General features: G+C 39.0%; 1 protein-coding gene across 3 annotated transcripts in view; it reads left to right on the forward strand.

The window, feature by feature from the left end:
• The window catches only part of FCHSD2 (FCH and double SH3 domains 2), a 228,672-nt gene that overhangs the window by 174,311 nt on the left and 35,891 nt on the right, over positions 1-18,470 (forward strand). For all 3 annotated transcript variants that reach the window (XM_080688538.1, XM_080688539.1, XM_080688540.1), the window contains 2 exons: positions 1,515-1,631; positions 11,685-11,789. In XM_080688538.1, the coding sequence (XP_080544664.1) occupies positions 1,515-1,631; positions 11,685-11,789 (222 nt within the window). The remainder of the gene's footprint in view (positions 1-1,514; positions 1,632-11,684; positions 11,790-18,470) is intronic.

Below are 18,470 nucleotides of genomic sequence, written 5' to 3' on the forward strand. Positions count from 1 at the left end.
GTCTTTAGAATAATCATTTTTTAATGTTTTTAACTGCAAAATATTCTTGTGTATATTTTTTGTTTTGTTGTAAATTAAGTACTCTTACTGCCCACAAATAATACAATCCCAAATAATTCCTTTTACTCAGTTTGGACTAGTATTGTTCTTTCATGTGAGCATGGAGCCGTTGTTTACTTGCCTTCTGGTTTCCTCCTGGAGTTGGTAGCATTAAGCCTCCTTGGCGTGCAGAGCACTATCTTCCCACTCTAAAATGTTGCTTCTTTTTGTATAAAAATTTTCTTTGGGTAATTCATAGTTAAGAAAAAATTGTTCTTAATTATTTTAATAAAGATTTTTTTCATGAGTTCTTAAGAGTTTAGAGAAAGTTAAAATAGTTTAGTGGTTCAGAATGCTGAGTCTGGAACCAGATTTGTATAATCAGAGTTGTAACATTTAATACCTGGTAGACACTGGAAATTTTACTTAATCTCTCTGAGCTTTGGCTTATGACCCATCTCATTAGGTTGTTATAAAAGTACAGGGTGGCCTGGCCAGTGTTATTCAGTGGTTGAGCATCAACCTATGAACCAGAAGGTCATGGCTCAATTCTCGGTCAAGGCACATATCCAGGTTGCGGGCTCGATCCCCTGTAGGCGGCATGCAGGAAGCAGCCAGTCAATGATTCTCTCTCATCAATAATGATTCCATCTCTCTCTCCCTTCCTCTCTGAAATCAATAAAAATATATTTTAAAAAATAAAAATAAGTAAAAGGACAGGGTGGGGCAAAAGGAGGTTTACAGAGTAAAATCTGTGTTTTGCATACTCACAATTGTAAACCTACTTTTGTCCCACACTTATATGAAACACTTTCCACAGTGCCTTGAATAGTAGGAGTTAACTGTTACTATTGTTTATTTAGATTTTGCAGTTTGTTCTTTGTGAAACATAATCACAGCATTTTAAGACTAGAAGAAACCCTTAGTGATCATTTGATTTAGCACCACTAACTTTCATATGACACTAAAGTCCAGAGGAAGGGTAAAAGCTAGTTTGAGGTTTGGTGGTAAGTTGGTAATGGACTTCAAACTAAATTAAACCCAGTATCTTCCGGGGACAGAGAGTTTGTGATGTTATTATTGTTTCTTTTCACTTTTTCCAATGAACCTTTCTATAATCCCATTAAAACTATTGAGCTGTTTCTATTTTCATCTGTGCAACTATTTTAGTGCCATAGTAGGTTGGCATGAATACTTTCCTTTTCTTTGCTTTATCAGCTTTCTTCACATCCCAAATGGATCAATCCATAGTATTAGAGATGAAGCTTTAATGTTCAGCAATGTAAGACAAAATACTGTGGTCATTTATGGTTTCATACTTTCCTCTTAGTCTTCTGTTAATGTTTATAGTAGTGGAGCAAGGCTCCTGTTTTGAGTGCTACTGATTAAGTGAAGGCCCTCAGATCTACCTAAAAATGGTTGTGATTTCAATAAGAATAACAGTACTTTTCTTTCTGTTCTCTCTTGTGTTGTAGAGCCGACAATTAGAATCAGAAACTGGCACCACAGAGGAGCACAGTCTAAACAAGGAGGCTCGGAAATGGGCCACACGTGTGGCACGTGAGCACAAGAACATTGTTCACCAACAACGAGTAAGTGTAATAGAGTTTAGGCTACATTTAGCTTAAGCCAAATGTCTAACCAATTTAAAGAGTTGAGTTTTATTAAGGTGAGAAATATCCTATATGCGTTTCATAATTTGGTGTGTGTTTTTTTTAATCCTCACCTGAGGATATTTTTCCATTGATTTTTAGAGAGTGGAAGAGAGAGGGAAAGACAGAGAAAAATACCAATGTGAGAGAAACACATCGATTGGTTGCCTCCTGTACGCATCCCAACCAAGGCCCGGGCCGGGGAGGAGCCTGTAACCAAGGTAGGTGCCCTTGACCAGAACCGAACCTGGGATCCTTTGGTCCACAGGCCGACGCTCTATCCACTGAGCCAAACCAGCTTGGGCTTAATTTAATTTGGCTTCTCATCTCCAAGCAAATTTTTTGAAGGCACAATTGTAGATTCTATGAAAATGCATTAAGACTAAGCTAAAAGCGCAAAGAAATTGTATTAGATATAGTAAATTTTTCCTCAATTTCCATTTATTTATATCTTCATTATTCTCTTAACCTTCACATCCAGTTTTTCCTTCTTTCCCTGCTTCCCAAAGACTACAATTTGTGAAAATCACCCATGATGTTTGTGTTGCTATATCCAAAATGGTCACTTAGATTTCTGTCTTAACCTATTGTCAACTTCGTCACAATTGATACCTTTCCCCTTGAAACATTCTCTTCTCTAGTCATCTATGGCATAACTGACTGGTTTTCCTTCTGCCATTCCTGGGTTCTCTTACAGGTTTTTTCTCTACCTCACACTTAAATATTCAAATTCCTTAGATTCTATACTAGGCTTTCTTCTTTTCTTATTCTTTATTTCATTATAGACAGTCTTGAGCTCTTCCATGGTTTCACTTACCAACAAATGATATATTAATATCTTCAATATTAGGCCTTTCTTCTGTGTATCCATACATCTTACACTGTATATAATAATAAACTCAAAATGGATTAAATACTTTAAGACTCAAATCATAAAACTCCTAGAAAAAAAAATAGGCAGTAAACTCATATTTTTTCTGATATTTCTTCGTGGGCAAGATAATCTAAGGAAAAAATAAACAAATGGTACTACATGAAACTAAAAACATTTTGCACAGCAAAGGAAACCAATAAGACAAAAAGACAACTTACTAAATGGGAGAAGTTATTCGCCAACTGATACATCCAATAAGGTATTCATATCCAAAATTTATAAAGAATTCATACAACTCAACACCAAAAAAACAAATGACCCAATCAAAATATGGGCAAAGGATATGAATTGACACTTCTCCAAAGAGGACATACAGCCCTGACCAGTTTGGCTCAGTGGATAGAGCGTCGGCCTGCAGACTGAAGGTTCCCAGGTTCAGTTCCGGTCAAGGGCATGTACCTTGGTTGCGGGCACATCCCCAGTGGGGAGTGTGCAGGAGGCAGCTGAATTGATGTTTCTCTCTCATAGATGTTTCTAACTCTCTATCCCTTCCTCTCTGTAAAAAATCAATAAAATATATTTAAAAAACAAAACAAAACAAAAAAACACAAAGAGGACATACAGATGGTCAATAGACATATGAAAAGATGCTCAATGTCACTAATCATCAGAGAAATACAAATTAAAACCACAATGAAATAGCACCTCATCAATAAATCAACAAACAAATGCTGAAAAAATTTTAATAAAAAAGGAATCCAGTTGTGTTTTAAGCACATGACTAGGGTGCAAACATGATTCAACATGAGATAATTTAGCAATATAATAGCCTGTATTTATAGAATAAAGATGAAAATTCTATGATTATTTTCTTAGTTGCCCAAAAATAGCATCTAATAAAATTCAGTATTCCTTAGTCCATTAAAAAATAAAACATCCTGACAGGTTTGGCTCAGTAGTTAGAGGATTGGCCCGTAGACTAAAGGGTCCCAGGTTCGATTCTGGTTAAAGGCATGGTCAATGTGTCTCTCTTACATCGATGTTTCTCTCTCTATCTCTCCCCCTCCTTTCCACTCTCTCTAAACAATCAATGAGCCCTAGCTGGTTTTGCTCAGTGGATAGAGCATAGGCCTGCGGACTGAAGGGTCCCGGGTTTGATTCCAGTCAAGGTCATATGCCTGGGTTGCAGGCTCGATCCCCAGTAGGGGGCGGGCAAGAGACAGCCAGTCAGTGATTCTCTCTCATCATTGATGTTTCTATCTCTCCCTCTCCCTTCCTCTCTGAAATCAATAAAACTATATTAAAAATTAAAAAATAAATAAAATAAAAAATCAATGAAAAAATATCCTTGGGTGAGGATTAACAAAAAATTTAAGAAAATTTTTTAATGTGTTAATTTTTTGTTTGTTTTTTTCTGGTTAATCCTCACTCACGGATATTTTTCCAATGATTTTTAGGGAGGGTGGAAGTGAGAGGGAAAGACAGAAACATTGATGTGAGAGAAACACATTGATTGATTGCCTCCTACACAAGCCCCTCCCAGGACCCAGGCTGGGAAGGAGCCTGCAACCAAGGTATGTGCCCTTGACCAGAATCACACCCGGGACCCTTTGGTCTGCAGGCTGATGCTCTATCCACTGAGCCAAACCAGCTAGGACAAAATGTGTTAATTTTTTGAAAAATAAAATAGAACAAAATTCCTAGCCAGTGGATAAAAACTTTTCCACCCTGATGAGGATATCTTAAAACTTACAGTAAACATTATACTTGATGTTTGTAATTGTTTTCTATAGCTGCCATAACAAATTACCACAAACTTAGTGACTTAAAACAATATAAATTTGTTATCTCACATTTCTGGAGGTCAGAAGTCTTAGTGGGCTTGGCTGGTTTTTTTAGCTCCGACTCTACCAAGGCCAAAATCAAGGTGTCAGCCAGGCTGGCCTCAGGAGGAGAATTTGCTTGCAAGCTCATGCAATTTGTTGTCAAAACCCAATTCCTTATAACTGAAACTGAGGTCCCTGTTTCCTCCCTGGCTATCAGCTGGGGGCTAACAATCAGCTGGGGGCTACATTTAGCTCCTAACTCCTATACTTAGGCCAATCTCTCTGGTCCTGGTGCATGGGCTTAGACAGCCTTGGGCAAACTACAGCCCGCGGGCCGGATCCGGCTGTTCTATCCGGTTCTCTTGCTCTCCCCTTCGATCCTTTACTTTGAATTTATATTAGTTCACACAAACACTCCATCCATGCTTTTGTTCCGGCCCTCCGGTCCAGTTTAAGAACCCATTGTGGCCCTCGAGTCAAAAAGTTTGCCCACCCCTGGCTTAGAATCTCACTGACTTCCCTTTTGGCTCACCTCACTGCAGCCAAAGAAAGTTTTCTGCTTGTAAGGAGTCATGTGATTAGATTGAGCTCACTCAGATAATCCAGAATAACCTCCCTATTTTAAGGTCTATAACTCTAATATATCTGTGAATTATCTTTCATATACATAGTTCCAGAGACATCTTTGGAAACCTTTCTGTCTGCTACAAAGATAATTACAGTACCCATCATTAGCACTACTTTTCAGTTTCATAAGAGAATTTAGGCAGTGGTTAATAAATGAAAAATAAGGTGTTTAAATTTTAGGAAAAGGTACATCTGTCATTATTTATAGACTATGTGATATGTACCTCCAAAAGTATGAGACCCATCTGTCAAACTATTAAAACTAATAGGAGTTCAGTGAGGTGCCCTAGCTGGTTTGGCTCAGTGGATAGAGCATCGGCCTGCAGACTGAAGTGTCCCAGGTTCAATTCCAGTCAAGGGCACATGCCCAGGTTGCAGGCTCGATCCCCAGTAGGGGGGGTGTGCAGGAGGCAGCCGATCAATGATTCTCTCTTATCATTGACGTTTCTATCTGTCTTTCTCACCCTCTCTCTTTCTCTCTGAAGTCAATAAAAATAGATACATTTTAAAAAGAAGACAAATATTTGGCCACCATATATTTGACCCCTTTCACTCTCTACTACCTTCCCCCCAATCCTTTTCCCTTTGGTAACCACCATACTATTGTCTGTGTCTCTGAATTTTTGTTTGTTTGTTTTCTCTGTTTGTTTTCAGTCTTTTATACCACATATAACTAAAATCATATGGTCCTTAACTTCGGTCTGACTCTTATTTCCCTTAGCATGATAGTCTCAAGGTCCACCCATGATGTCGCAAGTGGTAGTATTTCATCTTTTCTTATGGCTGAGTAATACTCCATTGTATAAATGTACCACATCATCCAGGGAAGGACACTCCAGTTATTTCCATGTCTTGGCCACTGTGAATAATGTGGCAATGAATAAATGTTTTCAATTTGGGGGGTATATACCCAGAAGAGTGGTTGCTACATCATATGGTAACTCTAAATTTTTTGAGGAGCCTCCATACTGTTTTCCGTAGTGGCTGCACCAGTTTACATTCCCACCAGCGGTTAATAGGGGTTTCTTTTTCTCCACAACCTCTCCAACACTTGTTACTATGTGTCTTGTTGATAATAGCCATTTCAACAGGTGTGAAGTTTTGATTTGCATTTCCCTAATAGCTAGTGAAGTTAAGCATCTCTTCATATATCTGTTGGCCATTAGTATGTCTTCTTGGGAGAAGTGTCTATTCAAGTCCTCTGCTCATTTTTAATTGGGTTATTTGCTTGTTTGGTGTTGAGTTTTATGAGTTTTTTATATATTTTGGATATTAACCCCTTGTCAGATGAAAATTGAGAAGCCACATGCAAAAGAATGAAACTAGATTACTGCTTGTCCCCATATACGAAAATTAACTCAAAACAGATCAAAGACCTAAATCTAAGACCTGAAACAATAAATTACATAGAAGAAAACATGGGTACTAAACTTTTAGACCTTAGTTTTAGGGAAGATTTTATGAATTTGACCTCAAAGGTAAGGACATAAAGGCAAAAATATATGAATGGGACTATATCAAACTAAAAAGCTTTTGCACAGCAAAAGAAACTGCCAACAAAACAGAAAGGCAATCAACTGAATGGGAGAAGATATTTGCAAATAAAAGATATTTCTTAAATAAATATTTATTGCTCAGATTATTACACTTGTTCCTCTTTTTTCCCCCCATAGCTCCCCTCCACCCGGTTCCCACCCCACCCTCCTCTGCCCTTACTCCCCCCCCTGCCACTGTCCTCATCCATAGGTGTACGATTTTTGTCCAGTCTCTTCCCGCACCCCCCACACCCTTCCCCCCCACCCCGAGAATTGTCAGTCCACTCCCTTTCTATGCCCCTGATTCTATTATATTCATCAGTTTATTCTGTTCATCAGATTTTTTATTCACTTGATTTTTAGATTCACTTGTTGATAGATATTTATTTGTTGTTCATAATTTTTTATCTTTACCTTTTTCATCTTCTTCCTCTTCTTAAAGAATACCTTTCAGCATTTCATATAATACTGGTTTGGCGGTGATGAACTCCCTTAGATTTTTCTTGTCTGTGAAGCTCTTTATCTGCCCTTCAACTCTGAATGATAGCTTTGCTGGGTAAAGTAATCTTGGTTGTAGGTTCTTGCTATTCATCACTTTGAATATTTCTTGCCACTCCCATCTGGCCTGCATAGTTTCTGTTGAGAAGTCAGATGACAATCATATAAGGTACTCCTTATAGATAACTAACTGTTTTTCTCTTGCTGCTTATAATATTCTCTCTTTGTCTTTTGCTCTTGGCATTTTAATTATGATGTGTCTTGGTGTGGTCCTCTTTGGATTCCTTTAGTTTGGGGTTCTCTGTGCTTCCTGGACTTGTAGGTCTATTTATTTCACCAGGTAGGGGAAGTTTTCTGTCATTATTTCTTCAAATAGGTTTTCAGTATCTTGCTCTCTCTCTTCTTCTGGCACCCCCATAATTCTGATGTTGGTACGCTTGAAGTTGTCCCAGAGGCTCCTTACACTATCTTCATATTTTTGGATTCTTTTTTCTTTTTGCTTTTCCGGTTGGGTGTTTTTTGTTTCTTCGTATTTCAAATCTTTGACTTGATTCTTGCGATCCTCTAGTCTGCTGTTGGATCTCTGTATATTATTCTTTATTTCAGTTAGTGTATACTTAATTTCTAGTTGGTCCTTTTTCATATCCTCGAGGGTCTCGCTAAATTTATCGGCCTTTTCTAGAAAATTCTTGAAAAACTTTATAACTGTGGTTTTGAACTCTATATCCAGTAGTTTGCTTTCCTCCATTTCTGTCATTTGTGACCTGTTTCTTTGTCTCCACATTTTGGCTGCTTCCCTGTGTTAATAGAGTGGCTTTGTGTGCTAGGTATCCTATAGGGCCCAGTGGCTCAGCCTCCCCAGTTACCTGAGGTAGCCACTCTTGGTGCACCTCTTTGTGGGCTGTGTGCACAGCCTTGTTGTAGTTAAGCCTTGATTGTTGTTGATATCACTGGGGGGAATTGACCTCCAGGCCAGTTGGCTGTGAGGATCAGCTGTGTCTATGATGGGAGAAGTTCGGTGCTGAGACACCCTTATGAGACAAGACTTGCTTCAGTGGGGCTTTGGTGCTCACTGAGTCTGCCCCCTGAGTGTGTCCCTTATGGATCTGAGGAGTTGTAATCTGGATGGTCCCACTCTGACCACTGGGTACACTGGCTCTTGGATCTCCAAGGAGGTGCTAATTTAGCCTCTGCCTGAGGCCACCCAGCAGGAGTTACGGAGAGATCTGCAGATTCCTCTTCTTTGTTTGGGGTTTGGAGGTGCCCAGATGAGGCCCATCTGTGAAGCAATGCAAGCTGCTGTGGGGCCTTGGGCCTTCTTTTGGATGTTCTGGGTCTCTCTGACCCAGCTACAGTTCATTAGGTAAGTTTAGATTGCAAAGGGCCAGGCCATTCATATGCAAAAGCCTCTGCACACAGCTTGTGTGGGGCGGGTCTCAGGGAATCAACAGGGCAGAGCAAACAGCTATGGCTGATCCTCAGCCCTGCCTTAAGAGGCCCTCAGGTCTCAGTGTCCCTCAGTAATCGCTGCAAACACCTCTGAGAGAAAGCCACCCTCGAGTTCCGCCTGATGCCAGGCAGTCCAGTTTCTCCCCGTATGAGTCTGGGTCCCCAGAGTCTCACCGGGAACTGGAGTTCAGAGCAGTTGGAAACTTGTGTCTCCCTCCCGCTTGAAAAAGATAGCCACATCCTCAGTTGCCAGCCCTTTCCACGCATGTGCTTCCGTACCTCTGCACTTTATTTCCGTGCCCCCTCTGAGTCTCAGTGTGCTTTTCTCTTTCCTTCTAGTGGTAGAATTTCCACTCACCCAGCCTCCCTGTGGTTCTGGATGATGTCCGTTTTGTCTTTTAGTTGTAGTTTTGAAGTGGTTGTGCAAGGCAGCAATTTCAGGTGTTTACCTATGCCACCATCTTGGTTTCTCCATAAAAGGTATTTTTAAAGAATCTTGAAAAAAATGGTTCTGAAATGTATCTGGATTATTTTAATGTACAAAATAGGCAAGAACAACATTAATGAGACTTGTGTGCCTTACTTAGCACATACTAACATACTCCAGTAATGACCATAGTAATTAAAACTGTGGCATCATCCAAGAGTTAAAAAACATATCAAAGAAAATGAAAATTTGTGGACCTTTAGATACTGATTCGAACCAACCAATTGTAAATAGTCATATTGAAGCAAGCAGGGAAATTTAATGAACAGCATATTGAGCCTACCAAGGAAATATTATTACTTTTGAAATAATATTGTGGGTATATATTTTTTTTGTCTTAAAGTTCATACTTTTAGAGACTTACCAAAAAAGCATGTAGGAGTGAAATGATATGACATCTGCAATTTTATTTAAAATGCTTTAGTAAAGAAAAAAAGAATAGATAAAGCTAACATGGGAAAAATCTTCTTAACTATTGAATGATGGTGATCAGTATATGGGAGTTCATCATACTAGTCTCTCTACTTTTGAGTATATTTGAAATTTTTTATAATAAAAAACATGTTAATGATATTTCAAAGCTTTGGAGAAAGGGTTATTCAGTAAATGGTGTTAGAGTAATTGTCTGTGTATTTGTGGGGGAAGTAAGATTCTTCTTTCCCACCAAATACAAAATAAATTTTGGAAAAATTAAAGACCTAAGTGCTAAACATAAGATTATTGAAAACTGGAAAAATACAGAATTTTTTTATACAGTTCAAATGGCTTCTTAAGCAAGACAGAAAACTCAGGATCAATAAAGGAAAAGATTGATAACTCAACAACATAAAAACTAAAAATTTTTGTAAAACAAAAGAACTTTGAAAAGTTAAAAGAAAGGGAATAGGAGGAAATATTTGTAACATAAATAACAAAAAAGAGACTGATATATTTAAATAATGACAAAAATCAGAAAAATGTGTAGAGGATATGAACTTTATAAAAGTAGAAATAACAGATGGCTAGCAATATCTGAGATGATGCTCTCTATTACAGAGAAATGAAAATTGAAACAATGAGATCTTCCTTTATATAGCTTATTTGGCAAACATTTCAGAAATTGACTATATCCAGTGTTGATGAGATACAAAGAAAACATGATCTCACATACTACTTGTAGAAGAGTAGGAAATTTGGTAATGTCTGTTAATATTAAGGTGTACAATTTCCACCTCTGTTTTTATCTTAAATAAATATTCCTATATGTATTCAAGAAGTCATTGACCAGGTTGTTTGTACATTGACTAGGTTGTTTGTACAGTACTATTTAAAGTATTGAGAAATTTGCAAATTTAAATAGCAATAGAATAAAAGCATGGTACAGTTAAACTATTGAATCTATGGATTAGAGAAGGAAGTCTGTCTATTTTTAAAAACATAAAAAGGTTTCTTAGACACATTGAGAGGATAATAGAGCTCATTTAATTTTTTTTTAAACAAACTATTCAAGTATATAGGCAATACATAGAAAATGGTTTGAAAAAATACATTTAAATTTATGGGACAGTGGTTATCTTAGGGAGTCGGATACATGGTGAGGTTTGCAGGTATAACAGTTTTTGCAATTTTTTATTAGTTGTTTAGCAACAATCCTATCTAATAAAAGAGTAATATGCAAATTGACCATCACTCCAACACACAAGATGGCTGCCCCCATGTGGTCAAAGATGGCTGCCCCCATGTGGACACAAGATGGCCAGCAGGGGAGGGCAGTCCAGCAGGAGAGGGCAGTTGGGAGGGGCCAGGCCTGCAAGGGAGGGCAGTTGGGGGGAACCAGGCCCGCAGGGGAGGGCAGTTAGGGGCAAACAGGCTGGCAGGGGAACAGTTAGGCATCAATCAGGCTGGCAGGGGAGTGGTTAGGGGGTGATCAGGCTGGCAGGCAGAAGCGGTTAGAGGCAATCAGGAAGGCAGGCAGGCAAGCAGTTGGGAGCCAGCAGTCCTGGATTGTGAGAGGGATGTCCGACTGCCCGTTTAGGCCCGATTCCAGTAGGATCGGGCCTAAACGGGCATCCTTGAGGGGTCCCATATTGGAGAGGGTGCAGGCTGGGCTGAGGGACACCATCCCCCACCCCCCATGCACGAATTTCATGCACCGGGCCTCTAGTACTTTATATTTGTGTAGTTTTTAAAAATTAAAGGTATCATATCAAAATGTGTAGTTCAAATAAGGTTTATAGATTGTACCTGTGAATTTCCTGGTTTTTATATTGTACTGTACTTATGCAAGTTGTTGCCATTTTGGGAAGCTGGGAAGGTACTCTCTGTTCTACTTTTGCAGCTTCTTTTGGACCTATAATTCTTTCAATTTTTAAAAAATTAACAAAAACTGAAAAAAATTAAGGTTAAAAAAGCTAGTCATTGCCACTCATCACTAAAGTCTTTTAAAGTATATAAATACTGCCCTAGCCGATTTGGCTCAATAGATAGAGCGTCGGCCTGACTGAAGGGTCCCGGGTTCGATTCTGGTCAAGGGCATGTACCTTGGTTGCAGGCTTGATCCCCAGTAGGGGGCGCGTACAGGAGGCAGGTGATCAGTGTTTCTCTCTCATCGAAGTTCTCTCTTTCTCTCTGTAAAATCAATAAAATATATTTAAATAAATAATCTAAATAATCTTTTAAGAAAAATCAGTCATTATTTTGTTGTTGTTGCTTTAACAGGTTCTAGATGATCTGGAATGTCATGGAGCTCCACCATCAGAACAAAGCCGAGTAGAGCTGGAACAGAAAATAGATGAAGCTAGAGAAAATATTCGTAAAGCAGAGGTGAGGTGATAGCTCATTTTCCCAGCCTCATCAATGTCTCAGCTGTGATATGTACCTTTAGAATTCAGTTTCTAGAAACTGATTATTCTGAAGATGATTCACCATCTTCATCTGTATCAAGAGTATTATTTTTTAGTAACTGCTTCATATGAGGTGGTACACACAACAAAAGGACACTAAACCCGCTAAGAAAAGTTTACAGTCATGAAACATTAAATTTAAAAAAAATTAAGTCACAATGAAGATACTAATTTTAAAGTTTTACAATGTATGTAATAAATCAATCGAATTCACGGTATAGAAAGTTAATATGTATAAGTTCAGAGCCTAGAAAAGCCTCCCCTATGGAAGTCCTCTGGAATCATGGGCCTATAAGCTGCGCTTTTAAGAAGCAAAAAGCAGACAAGACAAAAAAGTTACAACAGCTTTGGCCGGTGTGGCTCCATTGGTTGGAACATCAGCCTGTACAAAAGGTTGTGGGTTCAATTCCTGGTCAGAGCACATACCCAGGTTGCAGGTTCCATCCCCAGTCAGGGCGCTTACAGGGGGGCAACCAATATATGTTTCTCTCTCACATCGATATTTCTCCCTCTCTCTTTCCCTCCCTCTCTAAAATAATAAACATATCCTCAGGTGGGATTTTTTTAAAAAAATTATAACAGTGGATTTTAATTGGGGGGGGGGTGTCATGGGACCTTTTAAGGGTTGTATAAAAATGTGAAATCCCCTCTCCCACCAAAAATAAAGGAACATTTTTATGTACAGTTTCCAGAAGTTCATGCACCCTGGGCTAATATTCCCTGACTTCAAGCGGGAAAGTTAAGGTGGAAAGAAAGAACCTATTTGAAAAGGAGGAAGACATAGGCTATAGTTTGGCAGTTAGATTTGATTAGAGTTTTAGAAGGAAATGTGGTAGACAGTAAATAAATTAATTGTGGTTAGGACCAGTTCATGGAGGACCTGTGCACACGTGGATATAGTTATCTACCCAGTGCACCATGGATGGGATGTGGAAGTAGATATTTAAGAAAAACTGAGGATTTCCAGTCTTGTTAGGAAGGCATAAAGGATGCTAAAGATAACTAAGGCTGTAAAGTACAAGTGCCGAGGAGCAGTCCACTGAAGCAAACTTAACACTTAAGAAACGCAGAAGAAACAGGTCACTGGGAGGAGTTGTTGGGGCAGGTAATACAGAAGTAGGACTTAAGATGAGTATTAACAGATTAGTAATAGTTGATTAGTCAGGGAAAAAGGGATAGCACAGATTTATGCCATACAACCTCAAAGGCAGAACTTGAACCAAAACAAGAAGACAGGAAGGGGGCAGATCTGAGCTTGGTATTGGGAAATACCTTCTAACAGTCAGATCTTCCCAATGACAAAATAAGCTTCTCTGGGACATAGCGCAGCTTTATGATTCTGGGCAAACATCTGGACTCTATACCCGAATTCTTCATTGGTTGAGGGTTCATTTAAACCAGTGTTTTCATAGACCCCCCTCAGGATCTAGAGGTTTTGAGGGCGTGTTCCAGTGGTGGGGGCGGAGGGTGTGGTGGAGAGGTAGCATAGGCAAACATAGAAAATATGAGCATGTTTCTGGCACAAGCCCATGGAAGTGACCTGAACCAGAAACAGCTTGCCATCTGCCTGGTCTAGAGAAGCCCTAGTAACCACAACTCGCCTTTTTTCCTGGCAGACGATCTACAGCCTCCATAGTGAAGAGGGCAGGGCGTACAATAAATAGCCATTTTCCTCTCTGACTTTGGGGTCAGGGCTAAACCACTACCCTAGTGGGCTGGCCAAGTACTATTGGCAGGTCCTTTCCTAGTTTGAGAAACATTGGCTTGTGTAGAAGAGCTTTTCTTGTTTGTTTCTTCAAACTCTGGGTGAAGCCAGTTTCTGAGCTTTGGTGGAACAAGTCTCAGAAGTTTTCTGAAGGGTGTGTTCTCTCTTGTATTTTCCATTTCCAGACTCCATCCCTGGTGTCACCGTCTGCTATCCTAGCTCCACCAAACCTCCCAGTAGAGTGGTAGTAGGTATCAGTCACACAGAGTCTACATTTAGCCTGAATGACCTTTTATTTCCATGAATATGCTAAACTACCCTGTGTTTGTTAGCTTAAAGGTAAAAATATGAAGTGAGATTCCCACAACAAAATGTCTCGTCTCTCCCAATACCAGTTTTTAAGTCTGCATTCTCAAAAATAATTTTCTTACCAAAATATGAAACATGCAAAAAACCATGAGGCCAGGTTCATTATCTCAGTTTTGAATGTCTGTGAAATGTAGTTAATCTTGCTATCGTAACTTGATCTCACTTGATTTCCACTTATCAGATACAGAGAATAAATCAGCTAAAATTAGATGGCAACTATGAGGGTAGTGCTGGGGTAGTACTCAGAGGATTGTCCTAATGAAATTTTTGGATATATCCCCCTTCTTCTTTCTTCTGCTTATATAATATTTGCATTGGATTTTCTCTTTTTATTCAGTAGTTATTTACTTTGTTTATTATAAATACCTGCACCAAAGGGAGAAAGCTATAAAATTCCATTCTATCCTTCATGTTTTTAACTCCTAGTAGCGTGTGTGTTATCCCCCCTTGTTGGCTCATTTGCTTCATCCAGTGTTTTCTACATTGTGTTCTCATTCAGTGTTACTAATTAGAATAAAAACCTCTGTGATGCTCAGTAATAGATTAAAGAAACTTTTTCCATTCATAAGAAATTGAAAATATAAATGGTTTGTGCTTTTCAAAAGAATAGGAGTTATATAGTGAACTAGGAGCCCAATCGCGCTGCACCACCCACCCTCGAGTTGCCAGTCTGGCCCTGCCTCGATCCCCGGGCCCCACAGCAGCTGTGGCTGCTGCCAGTCTGGCCCTGCCTCCCTCCACAAGCCCCGCAGCAGCCGCGCCCACTGCCGGTTCAGCCCTGCCTCCCTCTCCGGCCCTTGAAGCAGCCGTGCCCACTGCTGATCAGGCCCTCCCCCAGCACAGGTGCGCAGAGGTACCTGCCGCCCTGCCCTGCCGTTGCGCGTGCAACCTCCTCCTGTCCAGTCGACCTGTTACGGCGTCCCAGTTAATTAGCATATTTCTCTATTTTATATATAGAGAGAGATAATTAATTACTGGCTGATCAATTGGGGAGTAGATTCACTAATTGATTAGTTTGGCAAATAATGAGTTCCTGCTCTGTGAAAGATACTGATGAGTATTTTATTTTTTTAGACGTATCTTTATTGATTTCAGAGAGGCAGGGAGAGGGGAGAGAGAGATAGAACATCAGTGGAGAGAGGGAATCATTGATTGGCTGCCTCCTGCACACCCCCTACTGGAAATCGAGCCCACAACCTGGGCATGTGCCCTTGACCGGAATCGAACCCAGGACCCTTCAGTCCGCAGGCCAATGCTCTATCCACTGAGCAAAACGAGCCAGGGCCTGATGAGTATTTTAGACATACAATGATGAACAAACTATTATCATTGTTACGATCTCTCTGACGGTCACAAGAATATTCATACTAGAAATGCTACTGTTGGTGGCCCCTGATTAATTCAAGAATTGAAATGAGGCAATAGCTGGTTAAATTACACTTTAATAACAGTTTTCCTAACCTGGTATTTAGGTATTTGAACTTTTGAAATTCCTTTGTCACACACACATTCTTCATCTGACATATCATACCTGTTTTAAAAGTAGCTTGCCAAGAAGCCAAGAGTTTTTTTGGGTTTGTTTTTGTTTTTGTTTTTTAAATATATTTTATTGATTTTTTACAGAGAGGAAGGGAGAGGGATAGAGAGCTAGAAACATTGATGAGAGAGAAACATCGACCAGCTGCCTCCTGCACACCCCCCACTGGAGATGTGCCCACAACCAAGGTACATGCCCTTGACCGGAATCAAACCCGGGACCCTTCAGTCCCCAGGCCGACGCTCTATCCACTGAACCAAACCGGTTAGGGCAAGCCAAGAGTTTTTTAAAAGCCATCTTTTTGGAAGCTGTACATAACTTATGTTGTTCCAGAACACAATTACTTTTATGTTTACATTGTACCTTTTATTTGGCTTGAGGGCAGTTCTCTCTCCTATGACAGTGAAATGTTTAACACAAAGAGGAAAAGGTGATGTAAGAAGTTAAAGATACCCAGAAATTGTTAGTAACTCACATTTAGTGTAAGGTCTGCAGGAGGAACTACAGACTATATGATTCTTTCTCCAAGATGTTAACGATAGTCTATGATCTGAAGTGAAGGTACATTTGAAAGCCAAAGTACGTTATCAAATTAATTAACAAAACAAAAATATCAATTATTGTCTATATAAACACATTTTCAAAGACAACCATTTTTTCTTAAATTATTTCATAAGGTTCTGTTGCACACTGTGAATTTAAAATTACTAAGTCATCGAGGTCTGCGCAGGTCCCGACCTGACCGTGGTTTGGGGTTGCTGTCTGCCTCATAAAGCAAAGCAGAGGGTTTGTCTCCAGAGAAGACAGAGTCATCTTCTCCTCTGAGAAAGCCTCCTACATAGTTGGCTTTGGCATCTTCCACAAGTTGAAGAGCAGGGATTGAGGCCTCGTGAGTCTGGGTTTTCAGCTGAGGTAGAGACAGGACAGTGCTTATAACCAGTAAGTCCAGAGTACGGTGTGGTTACCTCTAGAACATGCCACTGTTTGCCCAGCCAAGACTTCATGACAGTCATAGAAGTGTATTCTTTAATAATGAAATCATAATATAGTTCCCCCCCCTCCAAAGAAAATTATTATGTCATCCTTATACCTCAATAACTCAAAATGGTAAGACCGTTGCCATAATGCTCTAAGAGAAAGTTTTGTTGTGTAAAATGTGAGGCTTTATTACGGCAAGGTTAATGAAATGCTAAGGTGAGCCTGCTGTTAACACAAAATTTCCACTGACATTATATCCAAAGTCCCATTACCTCAGGGCCTGTTATTGTGGGATTTCACTGTACTCTTATAATATGGTATGTTAGCAGACGCTTGGCTAATCACTTTCTTCAGTTTTTATTGTAAAATTTTTCAAAACATAGAAAAACATCAAAAGTAAATATATATTTCCCAACATGATAAATTCAACTATTAACATTTTACAATATTGGCTTTATGTGTTTATTTCTATTCTGTAAAATGGAAGTTAATTCTGTAATCCTCTGTAATTGAAGTTAATTCTGTCTGTAATAGAGTCCAGCCATTTAGACAAGAATGGTTTCTAGAAATGCTATGTTGTTTATCACCGTATGTTTTATCAAGTTTTCTCACTATTAATGATACTAAGAGTGGTCACTTAATTAAGGTGGTGCTACCAGATCTTTCCACAATTAAGGTTCTTTTTGTTTTTTTTTACCATTGCAATTAGCAAGTACTAGTCACCTCCAGTGGTGGCAAGTGGATATTTTTCTCTCTTAAGTATCATTATGGTATCATGGAATTTTAAAAATTAACTCTGTTGAGGTATAATATACATATTAAAACAATGTAACCATTTCAAGTAAACAGTTTGATAAGCTTTGACAAATACATATCTCTCTAAATATCTACCACCACAATCAAGATATAAAATATTTCTATTACCCCCAAAAGTTCTCTTGTGACCAGGCCACAACTAATCTGCCTTTGGACACATAGATCATATCAACTCCAATAGCATGAATATTAGATTACTTGATACAGTTCTAGACATCACACACAAAGATCCCACACACATTGTTTATCTAACCTTATTTTCTATCTTCATCTCAGTTTGATGAGTTATTATTACTATGTACTCAAGCTCACTGATCTTTTCTTCAGTAGTGAATAACCTACTGTTAAGGACATCCTGTATACTTCGATTTCAGACATTATATTCCCAGCTCTATAAGTTCTATTTGGTTTCTTATATCTTCCACTTTACTCCTGTTTATCTTCATATTTTCCTTTAAATCTTTAAGTATATTTCTAAAAGCAACTTTAAAGTCCTTGTGTACCCATTATATCATATCTGTGATCTGGTTTTCTTTCTGTTGGCTAACTTTTCCTTTGGTTGTGACTTACATGTTTTCTGCTATTCAAATACTTAGTCATTTTTTACTGAATACTAGAAATTGTGAAAATTTAGCTATTGAGGTCTGGATTCTCCTTTTTTCTTTTGAAGACTATGGATTTTTGTTTTGGCAGACAGGTCAGTTCCTTATAGATCGTTTTGATTTGTTTGAGGCTTGTTTTTAAGCTTTGTTTGGGTTGGGTTCCAGTAGCCTTTCCAGTAGGTTAATTTACCACCATGCATTTTTTTCCTGCCGTGTCTTTTTATGCCATGGGTATCCAACAAGATCTCTAAACTCTGACTGGATAGAACTGTAACATCTGTCAGCCCTGTACAAGCTCTGGGAATTTTTGAGTTTACAGCTCACGGTAGATGTTCTTTCTCTCGTAGTTATTCTTTGCTTCTCATGGGGTCTAAATTTATTATGGATTTTTATTCATTTAGAATACTTTCAATTACAGTTGTCATTGGGGCTTTTTTAAGCCCCATATTATCTAAATTTGGCCAGTGGGAGTCCAGTTAAGCTGACTTCCATGTCCATTACTCCCATTTGCCTTTGAACATATTCTTGCTTTTTAGCACAAGCTGTCATAGGCTCACCTTGTATTTTTCCTTCTTCAAGGAGTTCTGATTTCTT

This window comes from Plecotus auritus (assembly GCF_963455305.1).
Source record: "Plecotus auritus genome assembly, chromosome: 9".
NCBI classification, from domain to species: Eukaryota; Metazoa; Chordata; class Mammalia; order Chiroptera; family Vespertilionidae; genus Plecotus; species Plecotus auritus.